The sequence below is a fragment of the Rhinatrema bivittatum genome, chromosome 2, assembly GCF_901001135.1.
Source record: "Rhinatrema bivittatum chromosome 2, aRhiBiv1.1, whole genome shotgun sequence".
NCBI classification, from domain to species: Eukaryota; Metazoa; Chordata; class Amphibia; order Gymnophiona; family Rhinatrematidae; genus Rhinatrema; species Rhinatrema bivittatum.
In genome coordinates this window covers 287,281,276-287,296,119 of record NC_042616.1, presented here as the reverse complement: position 1 = coordinate 287,296,119, position 14,844 = coordinate 287,281,276, and the positions used below count along the sequence as shown (strand labels likewise).

The window sequence follows — 14,844 nt, the reverse complement described above, 5'->3', positions numbered from 1 at the left end:
ATATCTCTATTGTAGACTGAGAGATTAGCACTTACTAAGATAACCACAGAGGGAGAGTGAGTGACAGCCAGGGTAAAGAGACAATACAGAGTCAGTGGCATCGCTACCAGAGGGGATGGGTAAAGGGTGGCTGGTGCTCCCCCCCCAAAAAATAATAAGTGCCCTGCCCCTCTCCTTTATCACCCCAACTTCAGAGAGCAGGAAAAGGCCACCCTCCTCCTGGCCCTTCTGCTTGGCTCAAAGTGCAATCAGCTGCTTGAACCACAAGGAGAAGAAGAGGCCCACGGCAGGAAAAAGAACAAGCTCCATGCACCATGCTGAATGTTTCATGCAAGAGGGAAGTGATTGCAGCGGTGTTCTCCCGACTACACATTGGGCTAACTCTTCTATGTCCTGCCCCTACATCCTTTCCCCTCGATAGCAAAGTTCCCACCCTAGTCCTCGGGCTGCTGTCAAGCCTTCTCCTCCTCCTCTCAATGGGTCCATCGAGCTGTAAAAACAAGTCACCGCTGTCTCTCTCTGCTGCAGCTGTTTCTGGGCCATCGTAAAAAAAAAAATGCTACTCTCCTGTTCCCTGCACACTGTGCTGCTGGTCTTTAAAAGATAAGATAACACTGCCCTCAAGGTCACCTTCCACAATTCGGCACTTATCATCAGTGCTTCTGACTGCCTTGGGCTCCTCTCCCTTTATACTGGTCAAACCAGTTGATTCATACAGGAATGATGAGCAGCCTGCAGAGGCAGGAGCAGGTTAGAAGTGCAGGCCCACCACTGTGGGAGGGAGAGGGAAGTGAAGGAAAAAGAGGCCCTTTGAACGGCAGAAGGAGCAGTCTTCATGAGAACTCAGGGCAGGGGCGGATTGGCCTATTGCGGGATCTGGCATCCCCCAATGAGTCAGCCGCCCTGGTCATGTGGTAATCTCAGCTCCTGCTGAGTGATTGCCGTGGAACTCAATGCGGCACGAGGGAGGTATCATGGGGCCGCAACAGAGTCCAACACGTCATGGCCCGAGGGAGGTGTTGGCACGGCCTGAGGGAGATCTCGGCGGGGCCGCGATGGAACCCAACCCGTCGCGGCACGAGGGAAGTGTTGGCGCAGCCTGGGGGAGGACTCGGCGGGACCACGCAGCCCAAGATAAGTGTTGGCGCGGCCTGAGGGAAATAAATAAAGGTAAAGAAACATAATAGATGAGGTCTGGGGAGGAGATGAATACAGAAGATGGAAATTTGGGACTATGAAATGGGTGAAAGACAGGCGAATAGAAAGCTGTAAAAGGAATGAGAGACGGGGGAATGGGAGGGTAAGGAAGGGGTGAGGGGGAGATGGAAATTTGGTAGGTAGGTGAGGTAAAAAAAAAAAAAAAGGACATTGAGGGAAGGGAAAAGAGGAGGGAAAGGGAGCAGTGAAATCTAGCTATGAGTGGATAGAGAGGGAGAGAAGAAAATGAAACAAAAAATGAAAGGGAAAGATCAATGAATGGAAGGAAGGGAAGAAGGACAGCAGGAAAGAGAAGAAATAAGAAAAGGGCTTAGGAGAAGATCGCCAAACAAAGTAGGGGTCAGATACACCCTTGCTGGAATGGCTGGATGATGCCCGAGTTTCTGCAACCCAGTGGAGGTGGAGGGTCAGGAGAGCCTTCCATGGAGCAAGCAGCAATAGTGGTAAAGGAGCTGAGAGTGACCACAGCTGCCCTGCATTATGAAGGCCATTAATCATTGCTAGGCTTCCAGCCGTGCCTTATAATCTTCTGCTGTTATCCATCCATCCAAGGGCGAGGAGAGATACAATGGTGCTCGTCCGAGGAGAGCTCCACAGATTCCTGTGTGTCAGAGAGGGTTGGCCGAACTGTTGTTATCCGTAACTATGACTTTAGTGAATGGTAAGCACTGCCAGTGTCTGCAGGCATTTTGCCATTGTTACTCCATGCAGCAATGTTTTAGTGAAAGGACCCATCACTATATTAGAATTTTGCAGGATGCTTGTGAACTATGCCTCAACACAGTCTAGTTGAGGGATTTCTTCTGAAGAGTCCAGTAGACTTGCATCATCTCCAGTCTCCTCTTATCGTGGGAGGGGTAGAACTGAGTTATTTTCTGCCAACAATGAGCCAAGAGGTTTTGTCGACTATGATGTGGTGGATGAGCCCACCACTAGGGAGGTCCGAGACCAGTCCTGGGTGGCCCTGAGCACCATTGAGCCTGTACAGACCCTGCAAATAGCTTCCCAAGCTGAATGGATGGTTTGGAGACAGGTCAGAACTGTCTTCAGGCTTTACCATCCCTATATGCCCATCTATATAATGAACTATGTGGAAAGACATCGCGAGGAGTGGATTTGGAAGTATACTGATATATGCATCATCAAGGGCAAGACTGATAGGGAATTTGTGAGAAGCCATCCTGATTATCCCAAAGAGAGGGAGAAGAGGATTCCAAAGTTGAAAGTGGGCAGAAAAGTATATAACCATGCTACACAGTACCATCGGTGGGATGAGTTTATAGACAAAGCCCAGACTGAGCATCTGTTGCCCAATGAAGTCAGTTAAGAAATCCCATTCTGACCACTATGACCCTTTCCCACCTGACGATGAAGAAGCAGAGGGGTATGAGTAACCAGGGGCGGCTCAAGGCAATCTGTTGCTTGAGGCGAGGGATGAAATGGGGCCCTCTCCCCCATGGCCTGGTGCAGGTGAAGTCACCAAGAGGGCCAGGGCGGGGGGAGGCAATGGAGGGTGAAGTGACTTGCCCAAGGTTACAAGAAGTAGTAGTAAGATTTGAACCCTGGCTTCCCTTATTTGCAGTGCACAGCTCTAACCACTCAGTTTTTGGGCCTGTTATTTTCTTGTTCTCAGTCTTCGGCATCCCCACTAGTGGGTGTCAGAGAAATGTTTAATGGGGGAGGTGCATCCATTGGCTGCCCCACCCCCTGGGCCTAGAAGTTGGACTCCTCCATTCCCTATTGCCTGCCTACAACCCTTCTCCAGGATCTTCCCCCTGAGGGTGTGAGAGGTTGGTGAATGGTGGGAGGCCGTGTGTGTGACACACTCTCTCTTAGGGCTGATGCAAGGGTATTAGATGCCCTAGACAAACTTTACAGCCTTTCATTCCCCCTTTCGTCCCCTCCCCATGCAATTAAAACTTATGCATTCTTTTCCATTTTTAAATTTATTAACTTCCCCAACCTAAAAAGGCAGATTGCATATGGAAAATAGACATTCAAAGTACAATCTTCTGAAGTAAGAATATCACTTACAACAACATGTATATTATATTTGCATATACTGCAAAAAAAGACATTTCCAATAATAATAGTTCAATAGACTTAATAAACTACCTTTCTCATAGTAATCAAGGCAGTTTACTGAATCCCATATGGTATTAGGCCTATGGTAAAGTGCACTGGGTGTGGACTTGGCCCACAGAAAGCCAGGAATAAACTGAACTATAATTCCAGTATAGTAAAGCCTTCCATAGCATAACTGCCAGCACTCAACCTATGAAAAAGATATACTGCAAATATGACATCAGGCCCTAAATACCAATACACCTATTAGGAAAACAGATTAATGCCAGGTTGTTGAAAATCCCTACAGAGAAACTACAAGTTAGCAGAATACCTAACCTCATTCACACAAGCAGAACACAGATAGACTCTCACCAAATACAGAATAAAGAGATCATAAAATATAAACTGAAACGTGCAGACAAAAAGTGAACTGGAAATCACAAGAAGCCAAACTCTGTAAGCAATGCAAACACAATCAAGAAATATAAAACATTAAGCATACCAATAAAAAGAATGCCACACCTGATGATAAATAGAACAACAGCCAATTAAAAACACATATAAAAATGTTTAAAATATTACCAAACACTGATAAAATATTTCAAAATAGCAGACACATCAAATCCAATAATTAAAACTAACAAGGATAAAAAAAAATTCCCACTCTCCATACCTGGGAACTTTAGATTTCCAGTCTTCCTGAAATTGTTATAGATTGGAGGAGGGTGAACAAACATTAACCTCTCTCACACACATATATTCAGGTACTCTCACACATGCACACACGTGTGTGCAGGCACTCTACCTCAGACACACACAACCAGAGGTATATACATATACACCCACCACCCACACATATACACATACCCACCCACACAACCCCCTCACCCACCACACACATGCACCTTTACCTACCCATCCTCTCATACACATACATACTCTCTCATACATACGCACTCCACCCACCCTCTCATACATTCAGACCCACACACATAGCCACACTCTCATACACACACACTTTCATATATATATACGCACACACACACACCCTTTATGCATGCACACACACCCTCTCATTAAGAGTCCCATCCACACCCACCCCCCTTTCATGTTAAGAGGGATGGGGGGCCCTTGGACTTTCTGGGCCTGGGATAGGAGTATTGGAGTGAGCCGAGTTAGAATGGAAAATGATCTGATTTTGAACACCCCTCTGCCTTTGCTTTGAGGATATCACTTTAATTTCCTGGATGTAACCTGCCATACTTTGGTCATGAGCCTGCTGACGGTAGAGATGACAAGAGTGCTGCTGGCAAGTTACTGGGGGACTGAGAAGAGAGCAGCCAGAGGCTGAGAGAAAGTCAGAGAATGTAGGCGGATCCTGAGGGATGAACAGATCACATTACTATTGCAAGCATCTCTTTACGAGAAGACATCCCTAGCCCAAACAGTGCACACATACTTCCATCGCATCCTTTCTGTCATTCTCTGGTCTACACTATAGCACTGTGGACAGGCAGTACCAAATTATCTGCCAGCAATCATGGCAAAGATGCCATTTTGCGAGAGGCTGAAAGCTTTATTAGAAAGCTCTGGATAAACAGAGCTGAGTGACTCTACCCCTGCTATTCCTGTTCTGTGACTTTAAACAGATCATTTCCTGTGCAATTTCAGGCTACCTGTCCTGTTTCATCCATGCCAGAGAAGAGGAAAAGCAAAGACAGAAGAGGAAAGTGTGCCTGAGATCTTTCGCTCTCTCGCTCTCTACTTATTCCTCGCACAGGGAGATTTGCAGCTCTTCTCCTCTGGTTATGGAACGGGAGAGGTAAAATGATAGCAATTACAGGAAGAAAGTCTGAGTTCTAAATAAAAGCAACAGAATGTTGAAACTCTCAGGACCAGGTTCATTATAGCTTGTCTCCCTTCCTGTGCCCATGAGAACGATCCTTTGCTAAAAGCCAGAACCAAAATTTGGCCCATAAAATCATCTTTATTTACCTATGTATAAAATGTATATACCGCATAAACAGTGGCAATGATAAAAGTGGTTTACAAATCCACATTCATGATAAAAAGACCAAGAGCGTCTTACCTGAACAACAATGCTCCTTCCTGCCCTGGTGATGTTGACGCTGTGGGGCTGCCCATTTGCCATGTTTCTGTGGTCTACATCAACGTTGTACGGCTCCCTGGTGCCTCCCAAGTTGTACCGAATCTGTAAGCTTCCTACAAAAGAAGCACAGGACTGTGAGTGAACAAAATCCACCTGTCTAGGGCTTCTTGTCAATGGAAAATGGCTTTCACTGGCCAAGTAGGGTCTCATAAAAGCAATGCCCAGTGTAAAGTCTTGGGAAATTCATTCCCTCACAATAGGGAAGGACGACATTTTTTTCTGTATTGCTAAACCATTTTATTGGGGTGGGGGGAAGAAAACTAAATGTATGAACAGAAAAATACAGTTTGTTTTTCCTCAGAGTCTGTGTTTCTTTGGACAACTCTGAGCTTATGGATTGCATTTTCAAAAAAAGGCTTAGTCCCTTAGCTGGCCAAATGGAACATAAAAACAATGAAATCAGGATGTCATACAATACAGAATCAGTGAATATTAAAACACTGACCCCTATTTCCTGACACACTTAAGTCTGTTCTCATGGGGGTCCCATATCATGACCCCCCTGTTCTAGAACTTCAAGAAGTTTTGCTTCTTGTGCACAATTTAAGATCTTTCAGGCATTTGAATCTTTCTATCACATCTAATGTCTTGTCTATTTTCTAGGGTATATGATTTAGATCCCTATTGTCTCATTTCATAGGGCCTTCTGGTGCAGACTCCACACCATTTTAATAGCTCTTGTCTGGTCCGTCCGTCTAGATGAGGTCTTGCCCATAACATGTACAATGGCATAATCACTTTTTTTTCTATTAGTTAGGTCTCTAATTCTCCCTAACATCCCTCCGGTGTTAGCCATGGCCTTTCTCCCAACTATTTCATTACTTTGAAATCATTGGATATAATTACCATGAGGTCTCTTTCCTGTTCCCTGGACCTCAGCAACTCGCCTCCTAATGTGTACCACTTCCTTGGACTTCTGTACTTAGAGGAGGTAATTTTCAAAGGAAATGCACGTATCTGTGTAACATACTATTGTAGCAATTTTCAAAAGCCCACTTACTTGAGTAAAGTGCATTTACATGTGTAAAACCCAATTTTAAGTGGGTAAATACATTTTTTAAATCAGGCCCAAAATGCACAACTGCATTTTTTTAGTGTATGGGATCTTTTAGGTCCCTCAGTAACTAAACTGTCCCGGTCTTTCTCACTAACTGGGCTTAGATGAAAAGATGAAGAGAGGAATGGGCAGGGCCACTGGAAGGGCAGGGCCGTCACTCTGCCTCTGCTGCTGCAGCAGTGGAAGTTCCTGCAGGGCCACTGCAGCAGGGCTGGGCCTTGGGAAGGGGGCCACGTCATCAGAGAGGGTCCCCCTCCCCAGCTGGCCATGGCAGTGGAGAGGGAACCACCTCGCCTACCAACTGCCTGGGGGGTGCATTATCTGAGTTAGGCGTTTTTTAAATTAGGGATAGAGGAGAATGTATGAAATTCGCAAAAAAACAGCTCAAAACTTTACTGATTTCACAACACAACAGAGATTTTTCAAGTACATTTCATAAACATTCCTCCTTATGGTATCTTTCCCACTCATTATTTCAAAAGCCATGATGATGATGAAATAATAAGCTAGTGCAAGGATCTAACTCTAGCTCCCAAGGGCCACAACCAGGTTTGTTTTTCATGGTTAACAACTATGCAAATTACCCTTGTTTTTAGACCATTTGTATGCCTATACATCTGAGTATTCAGTCTGGACTGGTCACTTTGAATATTTAGCGTGAAAACCAGAACTGTTTATAAGCCTCGCTGAGAACACCTGAGCTAGTGTGTGCTTATTCTAGTTATTGAAAAGCCTTCCACATTAGTTTATCGTCAGAGAGCTACTTCTTCAATTTGCTAAAATGCTGCAAGTTGTGGGGAAAAGAATTGAGAGGACAATTCTATTAATGCAGCAAAATTTCTAGGATGATGATAGAAGTCATCTAGCATACATTTTCTGTCAGCCTTATCAGGATTCACAGTCAGCTGACACTTGTGCATCGTAACGGTCCATATTCAAAGATATTTGTCCGACTAAACTGGCAAGTAACTGGACAAACCCTGGGGTTTTATGCTTCCCACATGTTTGACTATCCCGAGTCATCCAGCTAAGCTGTTAGCTGGCTAACAACTTAGCCAGACAAGACAGGTGTGGTCCTGGGTTGGCCATACTTCGCTGGACAGGTTAACTGGAGAATGCTGATAGTCAACATTTTCCAGCTAAGTTATTTGTCTAGGCTTAAAACTATCTCAGAGCAGTCCTAAAGATATCTGGCTACTTGTACTCAAATAACTTCAACATTTACTGGCTATATTGAAAATATAGCTGATTTATAAGAACCTTAAAAAAACCCCTTTCCGGCCCAATCCCTCAGCTCTTCATCCCCCAAAATAACTAAAAATGATGTCAGGCATAGTGTACAATTCCCCATCACTCAAGACCCCCAAAAGAATTAAAATAAGTTGTGGGCCACAGCAATACAGGAAGCCTGCCACCCCCTCCCTCTCTCCTGCAATTTTGAAAATGACATGTGGGCGTCAGAACCCTTCCTAACCCCCACCCAGAATTTAATGAGTACTGATATTTGGGAGCTGACACAGATCAGATTTGCCTTTTTAGCTTGTGTCCCTGGGGTTAATTATGATTAAAGTTAATCTGTGGTTTATGGTTTTATTTCATATAGACTCACTGGTTGACTATTTCATCACAGTATAAATTAATGTATTGCTTATTATGCCTGTTTTTCTGTTTGATCTAATTGATCTATATACAATATTTTATCGTTTATGTTTGGCACTTGTATATTATTTAATTGTATATATTGTTAATGTTATACTGCACTGAACATAAGAAATACAGTTTATAAGTAAATACATTAAAATAGAAAATGGATGGACCATTTTATAGATACACTGTGCTGTTCATTTTTTGTGGCACTTCAAAATTTGTATCCAATACTGAAATCTGGGAGCTGAAGGCACCTGCCCCATTCCCCATCCCTTGACTTTTTTGTTGTTGCTTCAGATTACAACAAACAATTCCTATAGCTTTTTAAGTTGTAAAGGCCCCGAAATCAGCACAATTTAGCAGGTTAAGTTCAGGCTTAGCTGGCTAGGTGGCACTATTTGAATATCTGGGTGTGGTCAGTTGTTGCCACTTAGCTGGCTAACGTTTTATCTTGTTAAAAAGTTAGTGAGAGGCAGAATGGAGGCATTCCAGGGCAGAGTCACTTATCCAGCTAGATGGATAATTGCTGATCTTTAATGTAATCTGGCTTAGTTGGACAAGTGTAAGACTGCTATTCAGCTGCCCTAAAGTTAGCTAGATAAACTTATCTAGCTAACTGTAAGATAGCTGAGTATATTTAGTGGTGTGGCTATGTCATTGAATATCTTGGCCAAGTTAACTGGATATGTTTATTTGGCTAACTTGTGCAGCTGTGTAGCAACTGAATATAGGCCCCTAAACTTCAAAAGGGTCAATAGATTTTGCTTTGCAGGTGTAGTTGTGACCCTTTATAATTTACTTATATGTTATGTGACCGGGTTAAAATGTATGATTTGATTTGGGGTCCATACTGGAGATTATATAATTCTCTTTGATTTCTCTTTTGTTGGAGGGCAACATGTACTTTACGTCACTTGGTATTGTATTGGACACTGCTTGTTTTGTCTTTATCATTGTTATCCTATTGCTTGATGTATGCTCCCACTGTGCTAAAAAAACAAAAAAAGGGATTATCAAAATGTAAGAATTCCCCAAAAGCTACATTGCAAACAGTGAAGAATTTAGATTTCCTTTTGTTTTTAAGACCTGGATGGTCCCAAGGTGAAAGAGAAATTTGTTTATCATTCTCTATCTCTGCTTTTGTGCACAACAATCCTTACCAGAGGACCTGACCAGCACAGCCATATAATCCAGGGAGTAGGAGCTGATGTAGAGAAGGACGCATGGGGACTTGGTGGTGCTGAAGCTGAAAATCAGTTCTTCTTTTGCCAGGCTGAGGTCTGAGGCAGAACTCTGAGCCACTACTGTTAAATCTTTCGGGCTGGCCACTGCTGCTGATGTCGCTGTCTGGAAGTTGTACCGTAGCCATGTCCCCTCTTCAAAAAATCCTCCTACATCTTGAAGAGAGACAGTAGGAAAAGAGGAAGATGAGATAACTTTAATATATTAGAAGCACAAAGACATTAAGACTAACCTACCATTGTGGGTGAAATATTTCAAAATAAAACCATACTGAGACATTTCTATATCAAGCACATTACTGTGAGGACCCTACTCCATATAGCAGCCATCATGGGCCTGCAAGTGAAACATATAGATATAAAGACAGCATTCTTGTGTGGAGACATCAGGGAAGATCTGTCCATGGAGCAACATTTCTTATATTTTTATTTCCTTCCTCTGCACTAAATCATATCTTTTTCCTAATAATGACCTAATCTACTAAAAAGTATTAAACCAGTTTATTCTTTATAGTTACTTATGTGCTTTAGAAAGTGTTGTAGGACCAATAGCAGAAGGTCATCTTCAGCACAGACTACAAGGAGTTAACACCCCCACCATGTCACCTGATTATTGTAGGGGGTAGGCAAGAGCTACTAGATAGGATATAGCCTATACTAGTGAGTTGAGTCTCCATATTTCTCCTGGCCTATTGTACTGGTATACCCAGCACAATCACTTGCACAGAACCATGTAACTGTATATATAATGTTTATTGTTTTCCATCCCAGTTTCTCATGTAAAGAATCCTCGCATGTTGCCACAGAAGAGCTCAGAGTCATTTCTGCTTCACAGGAAGTGTTTATCCTGGGGGCAAGAGGAGCTCTGCTGCACACATACACATTTCTGACCCTGAATAAGCAGATTGGGCCAGAACTGGTATCAGACAAAGGAGATAAAATTCATCAGGTTATGGGCCCATAAAATGCTATGGACGCAGAGAGAAATGTTCAAAATGCAAGTAGCTATGATCCAGGGAGATACAGAAGCAGATTACAGAGCCAAGGCATTGCTCAGAGGAGACAAAGGACCTGAAAAATCAGGCACCTTGCAATGGCCACAAACAGTGAGTACATCATAAGAGAGCAATTAACTCAGAAAGAATGACTTCCAAGATAGATCTCAGAATTGCTGTTACTAAATTAAATGCAGGCAATTATCAGATATAGAAGCTTAAGATAGAAAGTTTGCTGAATAAAGATAAATTATCGGATGTGATATACAAGGACAGACCTAGTGAAAATGCAGAACTTTGGGACCAGAAAGATATCAAAGCAAAAAGTATTTTTTGTTTTCTTGTTGAAGGCCAACAATTAATACACATCCACAGCTATGCTACCATGAAACAGACATGGGAATATTTGAAAAGATTACATGAAAGAAGTAATTTAAACAATAAACAATTTCTACTTCACAAATTATACAGTTTAATGCTGACATAATCCCAAGAAATGGTAGATCATATTAATACCATGCTAGACATTATAGAAAACAGGAAGTGCATGGGAGAAGATTTGAAAGATGGTCATGGATTGCAATATTATTGTGTTGCTTATTGGACACATATGATGCCCTCTTAAAAGCCCTTGAGATCAGACCTGCATGCAAACTACACAGGACTATGTAAAAGTCAAACTCATAGAAATGAAAAACTAAAGGAGACAAAGGCAAGCATCACAAATACCATGAGGCACCTCTGAAAAGGGGAGGGAAATAAAGACACAAAGGATTTTCAAACTGTGCTTGCTACAGGGGTAGGGGCTGGTGAAGGAAAGCAGCCCAGAAGTGCAAAGGTTCTTCACAAATAACAGGTGGTAAAATCTTTAGGCAAGCAAAGCCATGGAGAGGCAGAAAGCTACACAGAAGGAAGGTGTTTGCAGCCCAAGCAATGTTATCATTACAAGGAGATGGGCCTCTATATGAGGAGCTGCTCAGTCTGGAAACCTGATAGCAAATCAGTTATACTCTGAGACAATAAAAGCAGTTACAAGTGCAAGCAGCTGAATGGCTTTGGAGTTGTGGCTTTATATTCCCCAAGAGAAACAAGATGAATAATTGGTGCATTGATTCAGGTGCAACCAGCCATATAACAAGTAATAAAGATTTTTTCACAGACAGAATACAGTGTGAAAGTATTCATGGTAGATGGGAAATGCATTCATGCAGTGGGAAAGGGTCAGAGACTGTTAGAATGCATAATAATAGCTGGACATAAAACACAGAATGCTCATGATAGATGTGCTGTTTGTGCCAGACCTGAAGGGAAGCCCATTGTCAGTGAAATGCCTGAAAAATAAGGGCTTCACCATCCTCTTTCACAAAAATACATGATTGATTAAGAAGGGGACAAGGATAGAGGCTCAAAGGGTTGTAGGTGATAGCCTGTACAAACTAATTTGCACAAATGAGAAAGATAAAGAAGCTACCCACCCCCATACTAGAACTGCATACATGCATGTGCAGATGCCCAGAAGCTATATATGACCAGCTGAATGAATGACAGTGGATTTAAAGATATCCCCATGCACAGAGATACTGACATGCATATACTGTCTCAAAGGCAAAGCAACAAGTTTACTGCCAAAGGCAAGGCACCATAGGGCCAGCCAACTACAGGAGCTAATCTGCAGTGATCTGAGTGGACCAATTAAGACAGCAAATTTCTTGACCTTCATTGGTTACTTCAGGTACACAAAAATTTACCTCCTGGAACACAAAAATGAAATGCTGGAGAAACTCAAGAAGTACATTGCAGCAACAAGCAATAAATTCCAGCATATACCTGAAACCATCTCCATGGACAATGGAGGATTGTACATCAATGGAGCTGCTAAGGTGTACCTCAAGTGACAGGTGATCAAGCATCAGACTACAAACAGAACAGCATAGTCAAGAGGAAGATCCACATGGATCCTGATGGAGATGGGAAAGAGCATACTACTGGATGCCAGTCTTCCTAACAAGTTCTTTAGAGAGGCACTAATGATTGCAAATTATCTGCAGAACCTTTTGACAACAAAGGTAAATGAGATAATGCTACGCGAATGTGGCATGGAGAATACTTCATGTTTATTACCTGAGAGTGTTTAGATGCAAAGCCTACATGTACATCCTGAGTGAAAAACATGCCAGAATGACAGACAGAGCCATAGAGGGTATGCTGTTGGGATATAGCAAACACAGCAAGAGTTATAAGATCCTTTTCCCATGGACAAGGTGACAGTAAGACACAGCATGTATTTTGTCAGATGAGACTGTGGAGCAGTCAGCTGAGGCAAAGGAGGAGACTTCAAACAGTTCAAGCAATGCGCAAGAGGCAGAGCCTAAAGAGAAGCCTATACTTTGACAGTCCACCCAGATAAGAAAGGGCATACCAGCTTTCAAACACTCATACATGGCCCAAGTCCAAGAGATATCAGAACTTCCTTTGCAAGAACAACATTTGGACACTTATACACTTGCCACTAGGGCACAACATGGTAGGATGTAAATGGACATCCAAAGTCAAGCACAACACAGAAGGGGAAGTGGAGCACTACAATGTCAGGTTAGAAGTCAAAGGTAATTCGCAGAAGTATGGCCAAGACTACAATGAGACATTTCTATATCAAGCACATTACTGTGAGGACCCTACTCTATATAGCAGCCATCATGGGCCTGCAAGTGAGACATATAGATATTAAGACAGCATTCTTGTGTGGAGACATCAGGGAAGATCTGTCCATGGAGCAACTATCTGGATTAATAGATCCAGAGCACAGCGACCTGGAATGCAAACTCAAAAGAGCATGTATGGACTCAAGCAGGACACCAGGGCCTGGAATGAAAACGTCAACAAAGTCTTCACCCAAGGAGACTCATGAGAAGTAAGGCAGATCCTTGCCTCTATTTCAAAGAACATCAATTGCACCTAATCCTAGTTTACTTGGATGGCATACTAGTGGGTTACAAGGAAGAAGGGGACTACAAGGAAATCATGTACAGACTACATAAGAATTTTAAGAACAAGGACCTAGAAAAAATATCACACATTACCTTGGAATACAAGTCAAGAGGGAGATGATGGAAGTTTTCTGACCAACCAAAGCAACTCACTCAGCAAGATACTGACTGAATTTGGGCTAGGAGAAGCAAAGAATATAAGGACCCCCATGGAACCAAACTATCTAAAGACTGACAGCACAGATAATCTGTTGCCAGTCAACAACCAATACCAAAAGCTACTGTATGTATCAACAGTGACCAGGCCAGACATCGTAACTGCAGTCAGATTATAGTGCAGAAAATTTAAAGCAATATCGTATCTGAAGGGCACAATCCACAAAAAGTTAAATTTATCAGCGATTGAGAACCCAAAGCTCATTGGCTATGTAGATAAAGACTGGGCTGGTGACATGGCAGATTGAAAGTCTACCACTGAGCAACTCTTTCAATTTGGAGGTGGAATCATCAATTGTGCTAGCAAGAAGTAGTCAATAATGGCATTCTCATCCACCGAAGCGGAATACATTGCACTGCCCAGGCATTCCAGGAAGCTATTCGGCTAAGCCAGTTGCTATCAGACATTGGAGTCAATATGCACAAATACATAACCGTATTAGAATATCTTGAGTACAAACCACTGGCACAAACTGAGAAGGTGAATTCTCACAACAAGCACATTAATGTGAAGCATTACCTTTTGAGAAACTTGCAAGAGAAGGTAACTATTGAACTTGAATACTGCCCATCAGAAGGGATGGTCGCAGAGACCATCACTGCAATCTCATGGAAAGGATGAACCTCCAGGGCTGACCATTCAGGCTTCAAGAAGGGGTGTTGGAAGACTGATAGCAGAAAGTCATCCTCCAGCACAGACAGCAAGAGATTAATACCCACCTCCCTAACCATGTCAGCTGACCTTATAGGGGAAGGGGTGGATTTGCAAGGGCTACGAGATAGGATGTATCTTGTACTAATGAGTTGAGTCTCCATCTTTCGCCATGCCTGCAGGACTATCATTTACCCACGGGCAGAGTGACACGTCAGCAGGTGCACAAAAGTTATCAGCTATAGTTAATTTGTCATCGTTGACATTGATGAATGACCAGATCCAAGTATTGGATAATGGGTTATCATTTGTTCCTACTTCATTTCATAAACCATTTGAGGCAAGAATCTCCATCCATTGCTTCATTAGAAAATTGAATTGTTGATTGTTCTTTCATCAACAAGGTGATACAAACCTGGACATTTCAGTGGTGAAGTTAAAATCTACATGGAATCCTCCGGGACCTATAGACCCGCACATTTTGACATTTAGATAATTGGTTTTGCAGGATATAGAACAGATGGAACTGAAACAGATGCCACTGTATTATTATTTACCACAGGAACTACGATTAGCATTGACTTCTCTTTCTAA

General features: G+C 42.6%; 1 protein-coding gene across 1 annotated transcript in view; it reads right to left on the bottom strand.

The window, feature by feature from the left end:
- The window catches only part of CNTNAP2 (contactin associated protein like 2), a 2,918,762-nt gene that overhangs the window by 252,933 nt on the left and 2,650,985 nt on the right, over positions 1-14,844 (bottom strand). Inside the window, exons 18-19 of the mRNA XM_029589581.1 lie at positions 9,320-9,556; positions 5,375-5,508 (exon numbers count right to left, since the gene is read on the bottom strand). Of these exons, the coding sequence (XP_029445441.1) occupies positions 5,375-5,508; positions 9,320-9,556 (371 nt within the window). The remainder of the gene's footprint in view (positions 1-5,374; positions 5,509-9,319; positions 9,557-14,844) is intronic.